At 45.9% G+C, this 23478-nt stretch overlaps 1 protein-coding gene across 2 annotated transcripts in view; it reads right to left on the bottom strand.

Annotated features, from left to right (window-relative positions):
- Window positions 1-949: 949 nt before the first annotated feature.
- CCDC59 (coiled-coil domain containing 59) overlaps window positions 950-23478 on the bottom strand; it is an 80298-nt gene continuing 57769 nt past the window's right edge. For both annotated transcript variants that reach the window (XM_063927691.1, XM_063927690.1), the window contains exons 5-6: window positions 2214-2304; window positions 950-1266 (exon numbers count right to left, since the gene is read on the bottom strand). In XM_063927691.1, coding sequence (XP_063783761.1) covers window positions 1105-1266; window positions 2214-2304 — 253 coding nt within the window. In that variant the 3' untranslated portion in view covers window positions 950-1104. The remainder of the gene's footprint in view (window positions 1267-2213; window positions 2305-23478) is intronic.

The following is a 23478-nucleotide window of genomic DNA, read 5'->3' as shown; positions in this document are numbered from 1 at the left end:
CAACTCTCCTGCACATGTGATCGCACCCCTGCAGAGCAATTTCCCCCTCCCCCTGTAGGCGGCAGCTACCTGATCGCAGGGATGCAAAAAACGCAGCCTAGTGATCAGGTCTGAATTAGCCCCAAGCCTTCCAACTTGTTAAATCTCCTACACTGACAACTGAGGCAGCCCAGTTCATTGAACACTCTCGGACCCATGTTAGGTGTTTGTTTTAATGGAGATAGGCATTTTGTATTTACATTTGGAGATTACAGCAATAGACTAGTCAGTTTAATTTTTTAGATCTAATAATATTCCTAAAAAAAAAACTATTTACAGCCATTAAAATGCTTTTGCCAAAATATCATGATAGCTTGCACTACAAAGTTTACATTCTGGAAAAAAAATTCTTGTAAGTCTTCTTAGTTGACCCTTTGGTACATTGAGCTTTTATAAATAATACAGTTAACTCAGAGTGGACATAACAATTTGCGTCTCCTGTTTTGTGCTTGAAATGTGGAAGAAAATACTCACTTAATAAACTCATTTGAAATAACCAAAATATGGGTATAGAACACCAAGCTCTTGTAGAAAGGCCCACCAATGACATGCCACAACTCTGCAAGAACATGAAGCCCATGGCCATCCAAAGTACTTGGAGAGACCGTGGCAATTGCCAATGAGGTACTAGAAATCCAATTAAAAATACAACCATGTCAGATGGAGCGGGATCCCGGCAATCACAATGCCGACGCCGGGATCCCGCATAGCGCTACAAAATAGCCATAAAGAGAGAACATAACCTGTGGCGAGTGCAGCGAGCCACCGTGCCCGCAGTATGGCGAGCGCAGCGAGCCCGCAATGGGGTTCCTTTGTATAAAAAAAAAATATGGTAAGAAATATACATTTTATGGAAAACTGTAACTAATTTTAAATTTTATGAAATATCCAAGTCAGGCAAACTCAAATGAAAAATAAAAAAGCACCTGATTTTATTTTTTCCCCTGGTAAATTCTTACTTGAAGTGGTGTAAAAATATTTAGCAAAAACCTCTCAGAGGAAAGCAAGCAGTGCGACAGGTAACACCACAGACAATACATTTTAACGCAGACATAGGAAAATAAATTAAGATTTGCTCTGTATCTTTTTCAGCAAGTATTCCATTTGTACATTAAAGTTTGGCTGTCCTTTCCTTGTTTTTGTGCTTAAAACTTTATATGCTTCCATTTTTTTCTCCTTGTAGAGTTTTAGTGCTTCTTCTCTTTTTATCCTGTTGTTCTCTGCCTCCTACAATACGAAAAAAAAGCATATGAGGAAAGGACAGAAGTAATGAGACTAATGCTGGCCATACACTTGTGCGATGCCCCGCGACGCGACATCGCGGTGGTGCATCGCACCTGAACTGCCAAAGTGATTACCATGCGATCATACAATAGATCGCATGAAAATCACGTGATGGGCACGTCACCGCTCCCGGCGGGTGCCCATCACACGTCGTAGTGCGATATATAGCATGTGGTTTTAAAAACACATGCGATCGCACTGCGATTCGATAAATATTAAGTGCAGCACATAATATCTTGAGATGCGAGATTCGACCGGTGTGCCCGCGCATCGCGTCGTAAGGTACCTAAAATGTGCATACAATCCCCCGATTTCTCTCACAGATGTGGTCGAAATCGAAGGTTAGTACCGATAATCTCACAAGTGTATGGGCACCATTATAGCTTCATGGACCACGTGTCATGAAGATCTAGAATATGGCACTTATCAGCATAGAACACAGATTAATCTGAAGTATGCCCAACAACCAAAAGCATATTATATAGACACAGGATTCAGAGCAAGAACAATAGGACACTACTCTTAGTATTTTTGTTACTAGTAATCTGAAACTATAAAAATTGTTCATATATACAGTAGCTACATAAATCTGCTATGCTCACTTTCATCTCTTTGCAGCAGGGTGTTTAGTGTATGTCTGGGGGTGAGGTGTGGGAATTTAACCTGCGCACACCAGTAAAAACATCTGTGTTAATATACTTTGCAGATCTCTTTCCCTCTGGAAAAGAAGTCTAGAAACAAATGCAAATTAACTTTATTTAGAATATATCTTATACAGTATGTTCCTGGACACAAACACATACTGTACATACATTATGTATGTAGTAATATTATCACACCAGCAACAGACATGCCTCAAAGAAACTCTCAATAATGTTTAGCAGCCTTACTTCTCTTTTCTTTGCACGTTCAAGTTGCACTGTTTCATATTCTTCTTTTGCTTTCCGATATGACGTTTTCTTTTTACATTTCTTTTTAGGGCTATACATAAACATTAAAATGTTTAACATTTTGTAGACTAAAAAATATTTACTTCACATTTAAAATATATATATACAAATTTGCTATTTTTTGTTAGATCACAAATATTAAACAAAACCAAAATTTTTGGGGAAAAAAAAACTACAACAGAAAAGGATCTGTTAAACAGTATCTTTTTCACTATGCTCAATAGAAGGATAACTTCACTGATGGCCTGTGCTGCCGTTTATCCCACTGTAATAAATTCCACATCTTGGTAGCTTTCAAAAGCAACATGGTGCACTATAAAATCTGGTTTCCTTTGTTACATATAGTAACGTACACAAAGAAATTATCTTTCACAAGACTACTCATCATTATAGTTTGTATGCTGGTGCAATCTAGAATAAAATGAAAAGCATAAAAGGGAATAATGGTGCGTACTCACTGGCCGATATATCGCGGGTCAGTCGGCCAGTGTGTACGAACGGACATATCGCGTCAGCCCTGGAGCACAGCCGATGCCCAATATATCTAATGATATTTTTAACAAAGAAAAGCACTGGAGCTGGCGCTAGGTGTTTCTCCAATAATAAATGATTAAAAAACTGTGGATGAATGTAAAATCACAATTGAATTTATTAGCTAAACATCATGTAGTAAAACCATGAATAAAAATTCACATATACACATAAAATTTAGGGCATAAATTGAGCTATGAAGCAATTGAGAATGGCTGCTAATGAGTGTCCACTGAGGATCCCGGACTAGAACACTGAGCAAAGTTCCCTGGGGAAAGGAAATGAGTACAGCTGGTGTTACCCGTGACGACGGAGACTTCCAGAGGCTTGGAAATTAACAGCAAGCAAGCTGTGCCATTTGAGTAGAAACTGGGTCTCTCCAATCGGTGCTGTAAAATGAATGTCCCACAGAGAAGGTTCCAAGGCAGGTGTTCCAAGGCAGATTTTTAAAAGTCCATATCTGGATCCGTTGTAACGTGAAGCACTTGTAGTGGTAGTAGTAGCAGCTTTTACACTTAACGCGTTTCCCTAGGCTCGGTCACCTAGCTTCATCAGAAGTAAGGCTCCATCTGAATAGGGGATCTATTTAAACCCCATTAACGACCTGATGCCCAACAGGTGTGCAGAAATTACTATTCAATCATCCACAGTATTAATAAAAACGAAAATTCTCTATTATCAATATACTTCTATTATATATGAAGAGAAGTTGGTAGTAGGCAAACCCACAAAAAAAGTACAACAATACAGATATAAAAGAAATATAACTGGATATAGCAGGGGTTGAAGGTCAGTACAACCACATGACCCACCCCCAAACATCGTATGCATTATTTGCAGTGGAGATTCATTCATCCCTCTAGAAACCCCCCCGTTTTCGGGAACCCATAGCCCTCTCTATTCACAATACTTGCGTGGGAGACCGTGATCCCGTATGGGGAGAGATTACCCAGCCGCGGGGCTCCGTCCGGCGGTGTCCGTGCTTCCCGGTCACAATCTCTCCCCATACGGGATCACGGTCTCCCACGCAAGTATTGTGAATAGAGAGGGCTATGGGTTCCCGAAAACGGGGGGGGGGGGGGGGGGGGGGGTGTTTCTAGAGGGATGAATGAATCTCCACTGCAAATAATGCATACGATGTTTGGGGGTGGGTCATGTGATTGTACTGACCTTCAACCCCTGCTATATCCAGTTATATTTCTTTTATATCTGTATTGTTGTACTTTTTTTGTGGGTTTGCCTCCTACCAACTTCTCTTCATATATAATAGAAGTATATTGATAATAGAGAATTTACGTTTTTATTAATACTGTGGATGATTGAATAGTTATTACTGCACACCTGTTGGGCATCAGGTCGTTAATGGGGTTTAAATAGATCCCCTATTCAGATGGAGCCTTACTTCTGATGAAGCTAGGTGACCGAGCCTAGGGAAACGCGTTAAGTGTAAAAGCTGCTACTACTACCACTACAAGTGCTTCACGTTACAACGGATCCAGATATGGACTTTTAAAAATCAGCCTTGGAACACCTGCCTTGGAACCTTCTCTGTGGGACATTCATTTTACAGCACCGATTGGAGAGACCCAGTTTCTACACAAATGGCACAGCTTGCTTGCTGTTAATTTCCAAGCCTCTGGAAGTCTCCGTCGTCACGGGTAACACCAGCTGTACTAATTTCCTTTCCCCAGGGAACTTTGCTCAGTGTTCTAGTCCGGGATCCTCAGTGGACACTCATTAGCAGCCATTCTCAATTGCTTCATAGCTCAATTTATGCCCTAAATTTTATGTGTATATGTGAATTTTTATTCATGGTTTTAGTACATGATGTTTAGCTAATAAATTCAATTGTGATTTTACATTCATCCAAAGTTTTTTAATCATTTATTATTGGAGAAACACCTAGCGCCAGCTCCAGTGCTTTTCTTTGTTAAAAATCTCTTTGGGACTGACAATCCCTTGCTGGCAGCTGTGACAGCGCGTCTGGAACTGCTTTCATATCTAATGATATATTGGCGCATCACTGTTTGTGTACGGGTGGTCAGCTGACTGCCTGTACACATGCTGCAGCAGCCGGCGGTGATTGACAGCTGAACTTTATGACGTCAGTCCCTGACATATCGAACTGACAGCTGAACTTTATGACGTCAGTCCCGACATATCGGGCAGTGTTTATGCTCAACACACTGCCCGGTCCGTCCATAGATATATCTGCAGATTAATTGATCTGCAGATATATCTATCAGTGTGTACCCAGCATAAAACACAAACCACTAATATTTGCGTTAAACCAATTACTACCTAATAGTTTCCAAGTTTCATGTAATGGAAGCATAGTAAGCAAGAGTACAGTGTTGGTCAACACCATCTCAAAAACTGTGGATAAAATACAAGAGTACCTGATAAACACACAATGACATATTTAGAAATAACAGCTACATCTGTTATAAAAGTGCCAAATAACAGAAGGAATTATTTTATACATCTAAAAAGGAACACACAAACATAGTGACACCCCAAAAATAGACGTTATGGTAAGAACTTACCGTTGATAACGTGATTTCTCTTATGTCCACAGGTATCCACAGGATAACATTGGGATATGGTTGAGCGACAGCGGAAATGGCACCAACACGGTCACGAGCTTTCTGGCCTCCGAGGATGCATCGGGGCCTTCACCATATAGTCCCGCCCACTGACTCAGTCAGATCAGTTCTTTCCACAGCGGTTTAGGCAGGAGCATCAGGTAGAGACCTGTTTAGGCGATAAGAACACACATGCACACCCTTCCATACAAGAAGGAAGAGGTTTAGTGATTGTCTAGATCCTCAAATCAGGTGCGTCAGGGTGGGACCCCTGTGGATACCTGTGGACATAAGAGAAATCACGTTATCAATGGTAAGTTCTTACCATAACGTCTATTTCTCTGGCTGGGTCCACAGGATTAGCCACAGGATAACATTGGGATTCCCAAAGCCAAATTTTAGTGGTCGGGACGCTCCTGATTATACAGGAGGACCTTTCGCCCGAAGTCTGCGTCATGAGAGGCAAAAGTATCCAAGGCATAATGTCTGATGTATGTGTTTATGGAAGACCATGTGGCTGCCTTACATATCTGTTCTGCTGAAGCACCCTGTTGTGCTGCCCATGAAGGACCTACCTTACGTGTAGAGTGAGCAGAGACATTAGCCGGAGTAGGGAGATCTGCATGAGAATAAGCTTCTGATATTACCATTCGGAGCCATCACGCCAGCGTCTGTTCACTAGCAGGTCACCCTCTTCTATGAAATCCGTAGAGGATGAAGAGAGAATCTGTTTTCCTGATGGCACTAGTACGATCTATGTAGATTCTTAAAGCCCGGAATACGTCCAGCGACACTTCTCCCGCAGATAGTCCCGATACCTGAAAAGCTGGGACTACAATCTCTTCATTCAGGTGAAACTTTGACACCACCTTTGGAAGATAACCAGATCTCGTTCTGAGAACTGCTGTGTCTGGAAAAAAAACTTAGGAAAGGAGACTTACACGATAATGCTCCTAAATCTGACTGACGCCATTGCCAGTAAAAAAAGCACTTTAGCCGTTAACCATTTAAGATCTGCTCTCTTAAGCGGTTCAAACGGAGGACCCTGGAGGAATTTTAGAACCAAGTTCAAATCCCAGGGAGCTGCAGGAGGAACAAATGGAGGTTGAATATGTACAACTCCCTGAAAGAAAGTACGTACATCCTGTAAATCAGCAATCTTTCGCTGAAACCATACAGTCAATGCTGATACTTGAACTCTCAAGGAAGCCACTTACCAACCTTTATCCAATCCTGCTTGAAGGAAATCCAAAATCCTGGATACTTTAAAAGATCTTGGATTAAAAAAAATTCCAGTACACCAATGATTATAGGTTTGCCATATTCTATGATACACGCGAGCTGAAGAAGGCTTTCTTGCTCTAAGCATAGTTTGGATTACTTGTTTCGAAAATCCTCCCGCTTCTAAGATAGAGGTTTCAACAGCCACGCCGTCAAAGACAGGCGATCCAGATGGCTGTGACAACAAGGCCCCTGCATTAGCAGATCTGGACGTTGAGGGAGCAATATTGGTGCTTCCATGGACATTCCTAGTAGATCTGTGTACCAATGCCTTCTTGGCCAAGCTGGAGCTATCAGAATTATCGCTCCCTTTGCTTGCTTTATTTTTCTCACTACTCTGGGTAACAGAGATATTGGAGGGAACAGATATGCCAGATTTACTTTCCATTCTACTGACAGTGCATCTACAAGGACCGCTCCTGGGTCCCTTGTTCTCGATCCGTACTTTGGAACTTTGTTGTTTAGACGAGACGCCATGAGGTCTATCTCTGGTAGACCCCATCTGTTCACTAGTGTCTGAAACACTTCTGGGTGCAATGCCCATTCGGTTTCCTGAATGGTGTGTCGACTGAGAAAATCCGCTTCCCAGTTTGGAACACCTGGGACAAACACTGCTGACAATGCTGGCAGATGGAGTTCTGCCCATCTTAGAATGGGAGTCACTTCCTCCATCAATCTTTTGCTGTGAGTTCCTCCTTGATGATTGAGGTACGCTACTGCTGTCGCATTGTCTGAGCGGACCTGGACCGGTCTTCCTCGCAGACTGTCCTTTGCCTGAACTAGAGCCCAGTAAATGGCCCTTATTTTCAACAGATTTATCGGCAGGCGACTTTCCCTTGCAGTCCATTTTCCCTGGAACCACAGGCTTCAGAGTACCGGACTCCAGCCTTGCATCTGTTGTCAGGACTTGCCACTCTTTTATCCAAAAGGGTCTCCCCTTGTTTAAATGGTCTGTCTGTAGCCACCACGCTAGAGACCTTTTTACGTTTACTGGAAACTTTATCATCTGCTTTTTTATCGTCTGATGATTTCCGTTCCATTTGATCAGAATAAGGTGCTGCAATGGTCTGGAGTGGAATTGCGCATATTCCACCATGGTAAGAGAACTTTCTGTAGGTCTGAACCCAATATGGCCCCCAAATGAACCATCCGCTGTGACGGATTCAGAGACGACTTTTCCCAATTTGTGAGCCACCTGTGTCTCTGTAGACAAACTATTGTCTGTTGAAGATGGCTCAAAAGTAAATCTTGCTTATGTGCTCAGATTAACAGGTCGTCGAGGTATAGGAATATTCTTATCCCCCTGTTTGCGCAGACAAGCTGCCATAACCACCATAATCTTGGTAAACACCCCAGGTGCTGTTGCTAGCCCAAAGGGCAAGGCTTGGAATTGAAAATGTTCCTGGAGGATGGCAAACCTGAGGTAGCACTGACGAGACAGTGCTATTGGCACATGTAGGTAAGCATCCTGTACATCCAGAGATACCATGTAATCTCCCGGTTCCATAGCCAACATTATGGAGCGTAATGTCTCTATGTGGAACCTTAGGATCCAAAAGTATTTGTTCAACATTTTCAGATTGAGAATTGGTCGGAATGACCCATTTGGCTTCTGGATCAGAAATAGATAGGAGTAAAACCCCTGTCCCCTTTGTGATGGAGGTACTGGGACAATCACACCAGACTGCAGTAATTTTTGGACTGCTTCTTGCAGGGCATTGGCCTTCGACTCTATACGAGATGGGCTGGTGCAAAAAAATCTTTGAGGAGGCTGCCTCATGAATGGGAACCCATACCCCTGAGATACCACCTTCTGCACCCAAGCATCTGTTGTTGACTGCTGCCACATGTGTGCAAAATGAAGGAGTCTGCCCCCAACCCTGGAATCCTCCAGGCGGAGGCCCGTCTCTTCAGGTTGATGGTTTCTGTTCAGGCATGGAAGCTGGCTTTTTGCTAGCCCACTGCTTCCTACCCCTGGTTTTGAACTGGGGTTGCTTAGACTCCTCTTTAGCTTTCGCTTTGCCAACGAAATGAGCGAAACTTTGAACCCTTGGACTTAGGGTTAGAAATAGCTGGAAATCTGACCTTCTTTGATTCAGCCTCTGATTCTAGGATATCAGATAATGGTTTCTCAAACAAAATATTACCAACGAAAGGCAATGCTTCCAATTCTTTCTTGGATTCCGCATCTGCTTTCCAGGTACGTAGCCAAACTGCTCTGCGAGCGGCTACTGTCAAGGCTAAAGCTTTAGAAGCAACTGTACCCATATCAATTGCTGCTTCTTCTAAGTATTGGGCAGATTGTCTTAAACGGCTTAAAAGGTACTCTTGCTCCGAAGTAGGAGAAGAGATGTCATTTTCTAGTTCTTCTATCCATTTGCCCATTACCTTTGCTACCCAGGCCGAAGCCATATCAGGTCTTACCACTGCTCCTACTAGAGAAAAAATATTTTTCAAAAAACTATCTACCCTTCTGTAAGTGACATCATTTAGCGAGGTAGATGACAGTGGTAAAGCAGATTTATGCACAAGTCGCAGAACATGTGCATCTACTTTTGGAGGAACTTCTCTTTTCGAACAATCCGCAGCTGGAAATGGATAATAAGAATTCCATCTTTTCGGAATCTTATATTTCTTACTGGGCGTCGCCCAAGACTCATCCATCATTTCCGTCAGTTCATCTGACGCTGGGAATTCAGTTTACACAGAATTTGTTCGTTTAAACACAGGTGCTTTAGATTTGAACACTGATTTAGCTGGCTCTTCCAAAGAGAGAACAGCCTTTACAGCATTAATAAGTTCAGCTACATCCTCTGAACTAAAACTCTGCGACTGATCATCATACGGAGTATTTGAATATACTGTATCATCATCTGTTGTATCATCTTGTGTAGTCTGCCACATAGACGCATCTGTCTTAGTCTTACCTGTCCCTTGGTTGCTTGTAGAGGCTACTGGAACCAAGCCGTAGGAAGGGAGCTGCTTGTATGGGTTAATAGTGTAACCTAACCCTTGAGGTGGTGCTACCGGAGCTAACCTGTCCGCTACTGAAAATAGAGTCTTTGCGAACATATTCCATGGTGGCTCTGTTGGTGGTTGAACCAACTCCTGTTTTTTACTTTGCTGAAAAGCAAAACAGTTCGCACACAAACCCTCATAAGTGACTAATTGATCCACATCAATTAACCCTGTCTTACAAGATAAGCACGTTAGGGATGTAGGAGTGCTTGATAAATTCTCCTCGTCACTTTTGCCGCTCACAGACATGGTAATTATCTGTTAATGACTACACAATTTGTGACTGAAAATCACCTATATATGAGTATATAGAAGTGAGATCAATCTGACCACAGTGCACCTGAATTGAGGGTCAGAACAGGACTGACATTACACAGAAAATTCAGCACTCATACTAGCAGTCAGTCACATGTTAAAGCATTAGACATTGTCATATGAGAATACAACCCCCATTACAACTTATAAATAAGTAGGAAAATTGTACTTCTGTTTTTAACTGGTTCTTTTTCAACATAACATGCAGAAAACACAGTAATATACATATCTCATATTCAATAGGTACTAAAAATTAACAATTAATACTAACAAGTAGAGAGAATTTTTAGTACTGTATACCCTTCCTCTGGAGAGCGGGATACAGGGAGACTCACCACACTTCCATATCCAAGCAAATGCGCTCGTGAGACGCTGAGTGGATTCAGACGCTACTGATGTACGCTCTTGTATAACTGATAACGGATACAGTCGCTCCTGCGGACACGGACGCTCAGCGACTTCCACGTGTATGCAGACGCTAAGGCCTGCGACTCGGTATAGGCGGGATCTCTAGTGTACACAACCGCAGCGTCTAAGCTGCGACCGAGTACCCTCGTGGTAGCGTCTGAGCCGGAAGTGACGTCATTCAGTTCATGAAACGAGAGACGCGCGGAAACTGGCCATGAACTCGGAGGAGGGGCGGCCAGGAAAGCGTCTGAATCCCCCTGTTGACTTAAACCCTAAGGATCGCGGCCTCTACCTAGTCCTGGCGACTATGATCCCTAGAGCGTAGCACTGTCGCATTCAAGATGTTCGGCGCATCAACACACTGTTCGTAGTCTCCATCAAATCAGTGTAGCTGTGTCCGGACCCCCCTAGTAAGAGGAAATCCATAGACTTACCGTCCCCCCATGCTCTGGCCACAGCCTGGTTACGTCTGCTGGACCTGCTAGAACATCCGACACAGACGCCCGTCGAGATAGCACTATTACCGCGAAGGTAAGCGTTGTTGCGACCCGGTGGGGAGTTGTTGGAGCGACTTATTCCAGCATGCGTTCAAGACGATGTTAAGAAAAGTTGCTCAAAAAAAGTAAGTCTATAAAAATAAAATAATAAAAAGCTTGAGGCTGCTTTATTCACAGCAGCCCTGTGACCATGCGGCTTCCTGCCGCACCAAGCAAAAAACTGATCTGACTGAGTCAGTGGGCGGGACTATATGGTGAAGGCCCCGATGCATCCTGGGAGGCCAGAAAGCTCGTGACCGTGTTGGTGCCATTTCCGCTGTCGCTCAACCATATCCCAATGTTATCCTGTGGATAATCCTGTGGACCCAGCCAGAGAAAAACCCATTAACATAAATATCTAAAAAAATTACACAACAACCAGCTGACAATTAAAAATAAGAATTTACTTACCGATAATTCTATTTCTCGGAGTCCGTAGTGGATGCTGGGGTTCCTGAAAGGACCATGGGGAATAGCGGCTCCGCAGGAGACAGGGCACAAAAAGTAAAGCTTTAGGATCAGGTGGTGTGCACTGGCTCCTCCCCCTATGACCCTCCTCCAAGCCAGTTAGGTACTGTGCCCGGACGAGCGTACACAATAAGGGAGGAATTTTGAATCCCGGGTAAGACTCATACCAGCCACACCAATCACACCGTACAACTTGTGATCTAAACCCAGTTAACAGTATGATAACAGCGGAGCCTCTGAAAAGATGGCTCACAACAATAATAACCCGATTTTTGTAACTATGTACAAGTATTGCAGATAATCCGCACTTGGGATGGGCGCCCAGCATCCACTACGGACTCCGAGAAATAGAATTATCGGTAAGTAAATTCTTATTTTCTCTATCGTCCTAGTGGATGCTGGGGTTCCTGAAAGGACCATGGGGATTATACCAAAGCTCCCAAACGGGCGGGAGAGTGCGGATGACTCTGCAGCACCGAATGAGAGAACTCCAGGTCCTCTTTTGCCAGGATATCAAATTTGTAGAATTTTACAAACGTGTTCTCCCCTGACCACGTAGCTGCTCGGCAGAGTTGTAATGCCGAGACCTCTCGGGCAGCCGCCCAAGATGAGCCCACCTTCCTTGTGGAATGGGCCTTAACCGATTTAGACTGTGGCAGGCCTGCCTCAGAATGTGCAAGTTGAATTGTGTTACAAATCCAACGAGCAATCGCCTGCTTAGAAGCAGGCGCACCCAACTTGTTGGGTGCATACAGTATAAACAGCGAGTCAGATTTTCTGACTCCAGCTGTCCTGGAACATATTTTCAGGGCCCTGACAACTCCTAGCAACTTGGAGTCCTCCAAGTCCCTAGTAGGTGCAAGGCACCACAATAAGCTGGTTCAGGTGAAACACTGACACCACCTTAGGGAGAGAACTGGGGACGAGTCCGCAGCTCTGCCCTGTCCGAATGGACAAACAGATATGGGCTTTTTTGAGAAAAAACCACCAATTTGACACTTGCCTGGTCCAGGCCAGGGCCAAGAGCATGGTCACTTTTTATGTGAGATGCTTCAAATCCACATATTTGACTGGTTTTAAACCAATGTGATTTGAGGAATCCCAGAACTACGTTGAGATCCCACAGTGCCACTGGAGGCACAAAAAAGGGGTTTGTATATGCAATACTCCCTTGACAAACTTCTGGACTTCAGGAACTGAAGCCAATTCTTTCTGGAAGAAAATTTACAGGGCCGAATTTGAACCTTAATGGACCCCAATTTGAGGCCCATAGACACTCCTGTTTGCAGGAAATGCAGGAAACGACCGAGTTGAAATTTCTTTGTGGGGCCTTCCTGGCCTCACACCACGCAACATATTTTCGCCACACGTGGTGATAATGTTGTGCGGTCACCTCCTTTCTGGCTTTGACCAGGGTAGGAATGACCTCTTCCGGAATGCCTTTTTTCCCTTAGGATCCGGCTTTCCATCGCCATGCCGACAAACGCAGCTGCGGTAAGTCTTGGAACAGACATGGTACTTGCTGAAGCAAGTCCCTTCTTAGCGGCAGAGGCCATAAGACCTCTGTAAGCATCTCTTGAAGTTCCGGGTACCAAGTCCTTCTTGGCCAATCCGGAGCCATGAGTATAGTTCTTACTCCTCTACGTCTTATAATTCTCAGCACCTTAGGTATGAGAAGCAGAGGAGGGAACACATACACCGACTGGTACACCCACGGTGTTACCAGAACGTCCACATCTATTGCCTGAGGGTCTCTTGACCTGGCGCAATACCTGTCCCGTTTTTTGTTCAGACGGGACGCCATCATGTCCACCTTTGGTATTTCCCAACGGTTTACAATCATGTGGAAAAAACTTCTCAATGAAGTTTCCACTCTCCCGGGTGGAGGTCGTGCTGAGGAAGTCTGCTTCCCAGTTTCCATTCCCGGGATGAAAAACTGCTGACAGTGTTATCACATGATTTTCCGCCCAGCGAAAAGTCCTTGCAGTTTCTGCCATTGCCCTCCTGCTTCTTGTGTCGCCCTGTCTGTTTACGTGGGCGACTGCCGTGATGTTTTTCCCACTGGATCAATACCGGCTGACCTTGAAGCAGAGGTCTTGCTAAGCTTAGAGCATTATAAATTTACCCTTAGCTCCAGTATATTTATGTGGAGAAAAGTCTCCATACTTGATCACACTCCCTGGAAATTTTTTCCTTGTGTGACTGCTCCCCAGCCTCTCAGGCTGGGCTCCGTGGTTACCAGCATCCAATCCTGAATGCCGAATCTGCTGCCCTCTAGAAGATGAGCACTCTATAACCACCACAGGAGAGACACCCTTGTCCTTGGATATTGGGTTATCCGCTGATGCATCTGAAGATGCGATCCGGACCATTTGTCCAGCAGATCCCACTGAAAAGTTCTTACGTGAAATCTGCCGAATGGAATTGCTTCGTAGGAAGCCACCATTTTTACCAGGACCCTTGTGCAATGATGCACTGTTTTTAGGAGGTTCCTGACTTGCTCGGATAACTCCCTGGCTTTCTCTTCCGGGAGAAACACCTTTTTCTGGACTGTGTCCAGAATCATCCCTAGGCACAGCAGACGTGTCGTCGGGATCAGCTGCGATTTTGGAATATTTAGAATCCACCCGTGCTGATTGTAGCAGTATCCGAGATAGTGCTACTCCGACCTCCAACTGTTCCCTGGACTATGCCCCTATCTGGAGATCGTCCAAGTAAGGGATAATTAAGACGCCTTTTCTTCGAAGAAGAATCATCAATTCGGCCATTACCTTGGTAAAGACCCCAGGGTGCCGTGGACAATCCAAACGGCAGCGTCTGAAACTGATAGTGACAGTTCTGCACCACGAACCTGAGGTACCCTTAGTGAGAAGGGCAAATTTGGGACATAGAGGTAAGCATCCCTGATGTCCCGGGACACTATATAGTCCCCTTATTCCTGGTTCGTTATCACTGCTCTGAGTGACTTCATCTTAATTTGAACCTTTGTAAGTGTTCAAAAAAATTTTTTTAGAATAAGTCTCACCTAGCCTTCTGGCTTCAGTACCACAATATAGTGTGGAATAATACCCCTTTTCTGTAGTAGGAGGGGTAATTTAATTATCACCTGCTGGGAATACAGCTTGTGAATTTTTTTCCCATACTACCTCCTTGTCGGAGGGAGACTTGGTAAAGCAGACTTCAGGAGCCTGCGAAGGGGAAACGTCTCGACATTCCCATCTGTACCCCCGGGATACTACTTGTAGGATCCAGGGGTCCTGTACGGTCTCAGCGCCATGCTGAGAACTTGTCAGACGCGGTGGAACGCTTCTGTTCCTGGGAATGGGCTGCCTGCTGCAGTCTTCTTCCCTTTCCTCTATCCCTGGGCAGATATGATCTTATAGGGACGAGAGGACTGAGGCTGAAAAGACGGTGTCTTTTTCTGCAGAGATGTGACTTAGGGTAAAAAACGGTGGATTTTCCAGCAGTTGCCGTGACCACCAGGTCCGATGGACCGACCCCAAACAAGTCCTCTTCCTGTATACGGCCATACTGTGCCGTTTGGAATCTGCATCACCTGACCACTGTCGTGTCCATAACATCTTCTGGCAGTTATGGACATCGCGTTTATTCATGATGCCAGAGTGCAAATATCCCTCTGTGCATCTCGCATATATAGAAATGCTCTATAGTCAATAAAATACTGTCCCTGTCAAGGGTATCAATATTTTTAGTCAGGGAATCCGACCAAGCCACCCTAGCTCTGCACATCCAGGCTGAGGCGATCGCTGGCCGCAGTATAACACCAGTATGTGTGTATATACTTTTTATTATATTTTCCAGCCTTGTCAGCTGGTCCTTGAGGACGGCCCTATCTATAGACGGTACCGCCACTTGTTTTGATAAGCGTGTGAGCGCCTTATCCACCTTAAAGGGTGTTTCCCAACGCGCCCTAACTTCTGGCGGGAAAGGGTATACCGCCCATAATTTTCTATCGGGGGGAACCCACGCATCATCACACACTTTATTTAATTTATCTGATTCAGGAAAAACTATGGTAGTTTTTTCACATCCCACATAATACCCTCTTTTGTGGTACTTGTAGTATCAGAAATACGTAACACCTCCTTCATTGCCTTTAACGTGTGGCCCTAATAAGGAATACGTTTGTTTATTCACCGTCGACACTGGATTCAGTGTCCCTGTCTGTGTCTGTGTCGACCGACTAAAGTAAACGGGCGTTTTAAAACCCTTGACGGTGTTTTTGAGACGTCTGGACCGTACTAATTGTTTGTCGGCCGTCTCATGTCGTCAACCGACCTTGCAGCGTGTTGACATTATCACGTAATTTCCTAAATAAGCCATCCATTCCGGTGTCGACTCCCTAGAGAGTGACATCACCATTACAGGCAATTGCTCCGCCTCCTCACCAACATCGTCCTCCTACCTGTCGACACACACGTACCGACACACAGCACACACACAGGGAATGCTCTGATAGAGGACAGGACCCACTAGCCCTTTGGAGAGACAGAGGGAGAGTTTGCCAGCACACACCAAAAACGCTATAATTATATAGGGACAACCTTATATAAGTGTTTTCCCTTATAGCATCTTAATATATATATAAGCATATCGCCAAATTAGTGCCCCCCCTCTCTGTTTTAACCCTGTTTCTGTAGTGCAGTGCAGGGGAGAGCCTGGGAGCCTTCCCTCCAGCCTTTCTGTGAGGGAAAATGGCGCTGTGTGCTGAGGAGATAGGCCCCGCCCCTTTTTCGGCGGCCTCGTCTCCCGCTCTTAACGGATTCTGGCAGGGGTTAAATATCTCCATATAGCCTCCGGAGGCTATATGTGAGGTATTTTTAGCCAAAATAGGTATTCATTTGCCTCCCAGGGCGCCCCCCTCCCAGCGCCCTGCACCCTCAGTGACTGCCGTGTGAAGTGTGCTGAGAGGAAAATGGCGCACAGCTGCAGTGCTGTGCGCTACCTTTAGAAGACTGAGGAGTCTTCTGCCGCCGATTCTGGACCTCTTCTTACTTCAGCATCTGCAAGGGGGTCGGCGGCAAGGCTCCGGTGACCATCCAGGCTGTACCTGTGATCGTCCCTCTGGAGCTGATGTCCAGTAGCCAAGAAGCCAATCCATCCTGCACGCAGGTGAGTTCACTTCTTCTCCCCTAAGTCCCTCGTTGCAGTGATCCTGTTGCCAGCAGGACTCACTGTAAAATAAAAAACCTAAGCTAAACTTTCCTAAGCAGCTCTTTAGGAGAGCCACCTAGATTGCACCCTTCTCGGCCGGGCACAAAAATCTAACTGGCTTGGAGGAGGGTCATAGGGGGAGGAGCCAGTGCACACCACCTGATCCTAAAGCTTTACTTTTTGTGCCCTGTCTCCTGCGGAGCCGCTATTCCCCATGGTCCTTTCAGGAACCCCAGCATCCACTAGGACGATAGAGAAATAAGATTTTACTTACCGATAAATCTATTTCTCGTAGTCCGTAGTGGATGCTGGGACTCCGTAAGGACCATGGGGAATAGCGGCTCCGCAGGAGACAGGGCACAAAATAAAAGCTTAAGGATCAGGTGGTGTGCACTGGCTCCTCCCCCTATGACCCTCCTCCAAGCCTCAGTTAGGATACTGTGCCCGGACGAGCGTACATAATAAGGAAGGATCTTGAATCCCGGGTAAGACTCATACCAGCCACACCAATCACACCGTACAACTCGTGATCTGAACCCAGTTAACAGTATGATAAATGCAAAGGAGCCTCTGAAAAGATGGCTCAAACAATAATAACCCGAATTTTTGTAACAATAACTATATACAAGTATTGCAGACAATCCGCACTAGGGATGGGCGCCCAGCATCCACTACGGACTACGAGAAATAGATTTATCGGTAAGTAAAATCTTATTTTCTCTGACGTCCTAGTGGATGCTGGGACTCCGTAAGGACCATGGGGATTATACCAAAGCTCCCAAACGGGCGGGAGAGTGCGGATGACTCTGCAGCACCGAATGAGAGAACTCCAGGTCCTCCTCAGCCAGGGTATCAAATTTGTAGAATTTAGCAAACGTGTTTGCCCCTGACCAAGTAGCTGCTCGGCAAAGTTGTAAAGCCGAGACCCCTCGGGCAGCCGCCCAAGATGAGCCCACTTTCCTTGTGGAATGGGCTTTTACTGATTTTGGCTGTGGCAATCCTGCCACGGAATGTGCAAGCTGAATTGTACTACAAATCCAACGAGCAATCGTCTGCTTTGAAGCAGGAGCACCCAGCTTGTTGGGTGCATACAGGATAAACAGCGAGTCAGTTTTCCTGACTCCAGCCGTCCTGGAAACATATATTTTCAGGGCCCTGACAACGTCTAGCAACTTGGAGTCCTCCAAGTCCCTAGTAGCCGCAGGCACCACAATAGGTTGGTTCATGTGAAATGCAGAAACCACCTTAGGTAGAAATTGAGGACGAGTCCTCAATTCCGCCCTGTCAGAATGAAAAATTAAGTAAGGGCTTTTATATGATAAAGCCGCCAATTCTGACACACGCCTGGCTGAAGCCAAGGCTAACAGCATCGACACCTTCCACGTGAGATATTTTAAGTCCACAGTGGAAAGTGGTTCAAACCAATGTGATTTTAGAAAACTCAATACAACATTGAGATCCCAAGGTGCCACTGGAGGCACAAAAGGAGGCTGTATGTGCAGCACCCCTTTCACAAATGTCTGAACTTCAGGTACTGAAGCCAGTTCTTTCTGGAAGAAAATCGACAAGGCCGAAATTTGAACCTTAATGGACCCTAATTTTAGGCCCATAGACAGTCCTGTTTGCAGGAAATGCAGGAAACGACCCAGTTGAAATTCCTCTGTAGGGGCCTTCTTGGCCTCACACCACGCAACATATTTACGCCAAATGCGGTGATAATGTTTTGCGGTTACTTCCTTCCTGGCTTTGACCAGAGTAGGGATGACTTCTTCTGGAATGCCCTTTTCCTTTAGGATCCGGCGTTCAACCGCCATGCCGTCAAAACGCAGCCGCGGTAAGTCTTGGAACAGACAAGGCCCCTGCAGTAGCAGGTCCTTTCTTAGAGGTAGAGGCCACGGTTCGTCCGTGAGCATCTCTTGAAGTTCCGGGTACCAAGTCCTTCTTGGCCAATCCGGAACCACGAGTATAGTTCTTACTCCTCTCCTTCTTATGATTCTCAATACTTTTGGTATGAGAGGCAGAGGAGGGAACACATACACTGACTGGTACACCCACGGCGTTACCAGAGCGTCCACTGCTATTGCCTGAGGGTCCCTTGACCTGGCGCAATATCTGTCCAGTTTTTTGTTTAGACGTGACGCCATCATGTCCACCTTTGGTTTTTCCCAACGGTTTACAATCAGGTGGAAGACTTCCGGGTGAAGTCCCCACTCTCCCGGGTGAAGGTCGTGTCTGCTGAGGAAGTCTGCTTCCCAGTTGTCCACTCCCGGAATGAACACTGCTGACAGTGCTATCACATGATTTTCCGCCCAGCGAAGAATCCTTGCAGCTTCTGTCATTGCCCTCCTGCTTCTCGTGCCGCCCTGTCTGTTTACGTGGGCGACTGACGTGATGTTGTCCGATTGGATCAACACCGCCTGACCCTGAAGCGGAGGTTTTGCTTGGCTTAAGGCATTGTAAATGGCCCTTAGTTCCAGAATGTTTATATGAAGAGATGTTTCCATGCTTGACCACAAGCCCTGGAAATTCCTTCCCTGTGTGACTGCTCCCCAGCCTCTCAGGCTGGCATCCGTGGTTACCAGGATCCAATCCTGAATGCCAAATCTGCGGCCCTCTAGAAGATGAGCACTCTGCAGCCACCACAGGAGAGACACCCTTGTCCTTGGCGACAGGGTTATCCGCTGATGCATCTGAAGATGCGATCCGGACCATTTGTCCAGTAGATCCCACTGAAACGTTCTTGCATGGAATCTTCCGAATGGAATCGCTTCGTAAGAAGCCACCATTTTTCCCAGGACCCTCGTGCATTGATGTACTGAGACCTGTCCTGGTTTTAGGAGGTTCCTGACTAGCTCGGATAACTCCCTGGCCTTCTCCTCCGGGAGAAACACCTTCTTCTGGACTGTGTCCAGAATCATTCCTAGGAACAGTAGACGTGTCGTTGGAATCAGCTGCGATTTTGGAATATTTAGAATCCACCCGTGCTGACGTAACACTACCTGAGATAGTGCCACTCCGACTTCTAACTGTTCCCTGGTTCTTGCCCTTATCAGGAGATCGTCCAAGTAAGGGATAATTAAGATGCCTTTTCTTCGTAGAAGAATCATCATTTCGGCCATTACCTTGGTAAAGACCCGAGGTGCCGTGGACAATCCAAACGGCAGCGTCTGAAACTGATAATGACAGTTTTGTACTACAAACCTGAGGTACCCTTGGTGAGAAGGGTATATTGGGACGTGGAGATAAGCATCTTTGATGTCCAGAGACACCATATAGTCCCCTTTTTCCAGGTTCGCTATCACTGCTCTGAGTGACTCCATCTTGAATTTGAACCTTTTTATGTAAGTGTTCAAAGATTTCAGATTTAAGATTGGTCTCACCGAGCCGTCCGGCTTCGGTACCGCAAACAGCGTGGAATAATACCCCTTTCCCTGTTGTAAGAGGGGTACCTTGATTATCACCTGCTGGGAATACAGCTTGTGAATGGCTTCCAAAACTGCCTCCCTGTCGGAGGGAGACTTTGGTAAAGCAGACTTCAGGAACCGATGAGGGGGAAACGCCTCGAATTCCAGTTTGTACCCCTGTGATACTACCTGTAGAATCCAGGGATCCACTTGCGAGTGAGCCCACTGCGCGTTGAAATTCTTGAGACGGGCCCCCACCATATCTGAGTCTGCTTGTAAAGCCCCAGCGTCATGCTGAAGACTTGGCAGAAGCAGAGGAGGGCTTCTGCTCCTGGGAAGCGGCTGCATGGTGCAGTCTTTTTCCCCTTCCTCTGCCCCGGGGCAGAAAAGAGTGGCCTTTTGCTCGCTTGTATTTATGGGAACGAAAGGACTGAGTTTGAAAAGACGGTGTCTTTTTCTGTTGATGTGAAGTGACCTGGGGTAAAAAGGTGGATTTTCCAGCCGTTGCCGTGGCCACCAGGTCCGATAGACCAGCCCCAAATAACTCCTCCCCTTTATACGGCAATACTTCCATGTGCCGTTTGGAATCTGCATCCCCTGACCACTGTCGCGTCCATAACGCTCTTCTGGCAGAGATGGACATAGCACTGACTCTTGATGCCAGGGTGCAAATATCCCTCTGTGCATCACGCATATATAGCAATGCATCCTTTAAATGCTCTATAGTTAACAAAATACTGTCCCTATCCAGGGTATCAATATTCTCAGTCAGGGAATCCGACCATGCGACTCCAGCACTGCACATCCAGGCTGAGGCGATTGCTGGTCGCAGTATAACACCAGTATGTGTGTATATACTCTTTAGGATATTTTCCAGTCTTCTATCAGCCGGTTCTTTGAGGGTGGCCGTATCAGGGGACAGTAACGCTACTTGTTTAGATAAACGTGTGAGCGCCTTATCTACCCTAGGGGGTGTTTCCCAGCGCGTCCTAACCTCTGGCGGGAAAGGATATAGTGCTAATAATTTATTAGAAATTAGCTGTTTTTTATCGGGGAAAACCCACGCTTTATCACACACCTCATTTATTTCATCTGACTCAGGAAAAACTATTGGTAGTTTTTTCACCCCCCACATAATACCCTTCTTTGTGGTACTTGTAGTGTCAGAAAGGTTCAATGCCTCTTTCATTGCTGTGATCATGTAACGTGTGGCCCTGCTGGACATCACGTTTGTCTCGTCACCGTCGACACTAGACTCAGTATCTGTGTCTGGGTCTGTGTCGACCCACTGAGGTAACGGGCGTTTTAGGGCCCCTGACGGTGTCTGAGACGCCTGGACAGGCACTAATTGATTTGCCGGCTGTCTCATGTCGTCAACAGTTTTTTGCAAATTGCTGACATTATCACTTAATTGTTTAAATACAATCATCCAGTCAGGTGTCGACTCCCTAGGGGGTGACATCACTAACACAGGCAACTGCTCCGCTTCCACCTCATTTTCCTCCTCATACATGTCGACACACGCGTACCGACACACAGCACACACACCGGGAATGCTCTGATAGAGGACAGGACCCCACTTAGCCCTTTGGAGAGACAGAGGGAGAGTCTGCCAGCACACACCCAGCGCTATATATATATATACAGGGATAACCTTATATAAGTGTTACTCCCTTATAGCTGCTGTTAATATATTTATTTGCTGCCAAACGTGCCCCCCCTTCTCTTTTTTACCCTGATTCTGAAGCAGGACTGCAGGGAAGAGTCAGGGAGCCGTCCTTCCAGCGGAGCTGTGAGGGAAAATGGCGCCTGTGTGCTGAGGAGATAGGCTCCGCCCCTTCACGACGTCCTTATCTCCCGCTTTTTCTGTGTAAAATGGCAGGGGTAAAATACATCCATATAGCCCAGGAGCTATATGTGATGTATTCTTTTTAGCCACCTAAGGTATATACTGTAATATTGCGTCTCAGGGCGCTCCCCCCCCAGCGCCCTGCACCCTCAGTGACCGGAGTGTGAAGTGTGCTGAGAGCAATGGCGCACAGCTGCGGTGCTGGGCGCTACCTTAGTCTGAAGACAGGATCGTCTTCTGCCGCCGATTTCACCGGACCTCTTCGTCTCTTCTGGCTCTGTAAGGGGGACGGCGGCGCGGCTCCGGTGACCCATCCAGGCTGAACCTGTGATCGTCCCTCTGGAGCTAATGTCCAGTAGCCTAAGAAACCCGATCCACTCTGCACTCAGGTGAGTCCGTTTCTTCTCCCCTTAGTCCCACGATGCAGTGAGCCTGTTGCCAGCAGGACTCACTGAAAATAAAAAATCCTAAACTAAACTTTTATTCTAAGCAGCTCAGGAGAGCCACCTAGATTGCACCCTTCTCGGCCGGGCACAAAAATCTAACTGAGGCTTGGAGGAGGGTCATAGGGGGAGGAGCCAGTGCACACCACCTGATCCTTAAGCTTTTATTTTGTGCCCTGTCTCCTGCGGAGCCGCTATTCCCCATGGTCCTTACGGAGTCCCAGCATCCACTAGGACGTCAGAGAAATATATAATCAAGAAGAAATAATACGTTTCCAATTACTATACCAGCTAATGAAATAGTGAACTCTGGGCTTAACAGAGTTACCCAATGCATACATTGGTCAAGGTCAATAAATAAATTACAAACAACCTAGCCTAGGAGTCTGTTCCATCTAGTCACAAATGTACTAAGGATCCAACGACCATGAGCAATCCCACGTGTGGCGAGTCACGCATCCTGATGGTGCAGTTGGTTACTTGAACCAGTACAAGGATCAGACTCCAACCAATATACTGTACTTTTGGGTACTATTCTCTCTGACATTCTCTCGTCCAGGGTAGGCTCCACGCAATGTAATTGTAATCCTCAGCTGTTCACTGCCTATGGCACACAGTTGGGAGCAGGTTCTGGATATTTTATTTCTCTGTTAATTTTTACACCCAATTCCCTACTTTTTAGCAGAGACGTCAGCCTTTTTTTCCCCCCACAACAACCATGGAATTAACTAGTGGCGGATGTTACCTATGGGCTGCTATCCCCCCCAGTAAAATCTGCCACAACAGTCAGCCAGCTACAGTCCATAGAAGCTGGTGTTTTGCACAAGCGCAGTCCCACAGTCACTTGTGCGCATGCGCCAATCCCGACGCCTGTCAGATCCATTGGGGCTATCTCCTCTTTGGACTGCAGGCAGCAAGGGCAGTGAAAGTCCCCCTCCTCCAAACAGCTACAGATGTGTCCTTTTGTCGAGTTGCTGCGATGCGTATGGCATAACTGGTCATATGCTCAAAGGAGTTAAAGTGGCCCTGTATATATAGTGGTGTTATCATGGAGATCCCAAACCTAAGATTAAATTTATTAGAGAGTTAAACTAGTAACCGATTAACTTTTTTTTAAACACAAAGACAGTTAGAAGTTGATTGGTTGGTACCTTATCTCTCTAAGATTTTATAAATCCACCCCCCCCCCCCA

The sequence above is a fragment of the Pseudophryne corroboree genome, chromosome 6, assembly GCF_028390025.1.
Source record: "Pseudophryne corroboree isolate aPseCor3 chromosome 6, aPseCor3.hap2, whole genome shotgun sequence".
In the NCBI taxonomy this organism is placed as follows: Eukaryota; Metazoa; Chordata; class Amphibia; order Anura; family Myobatrachidae; genus Pseudophryne; species Pseudophryne corroboree.
This window is presented reverse-complemented; position numbering and strand designations above follow the sequence as displayed.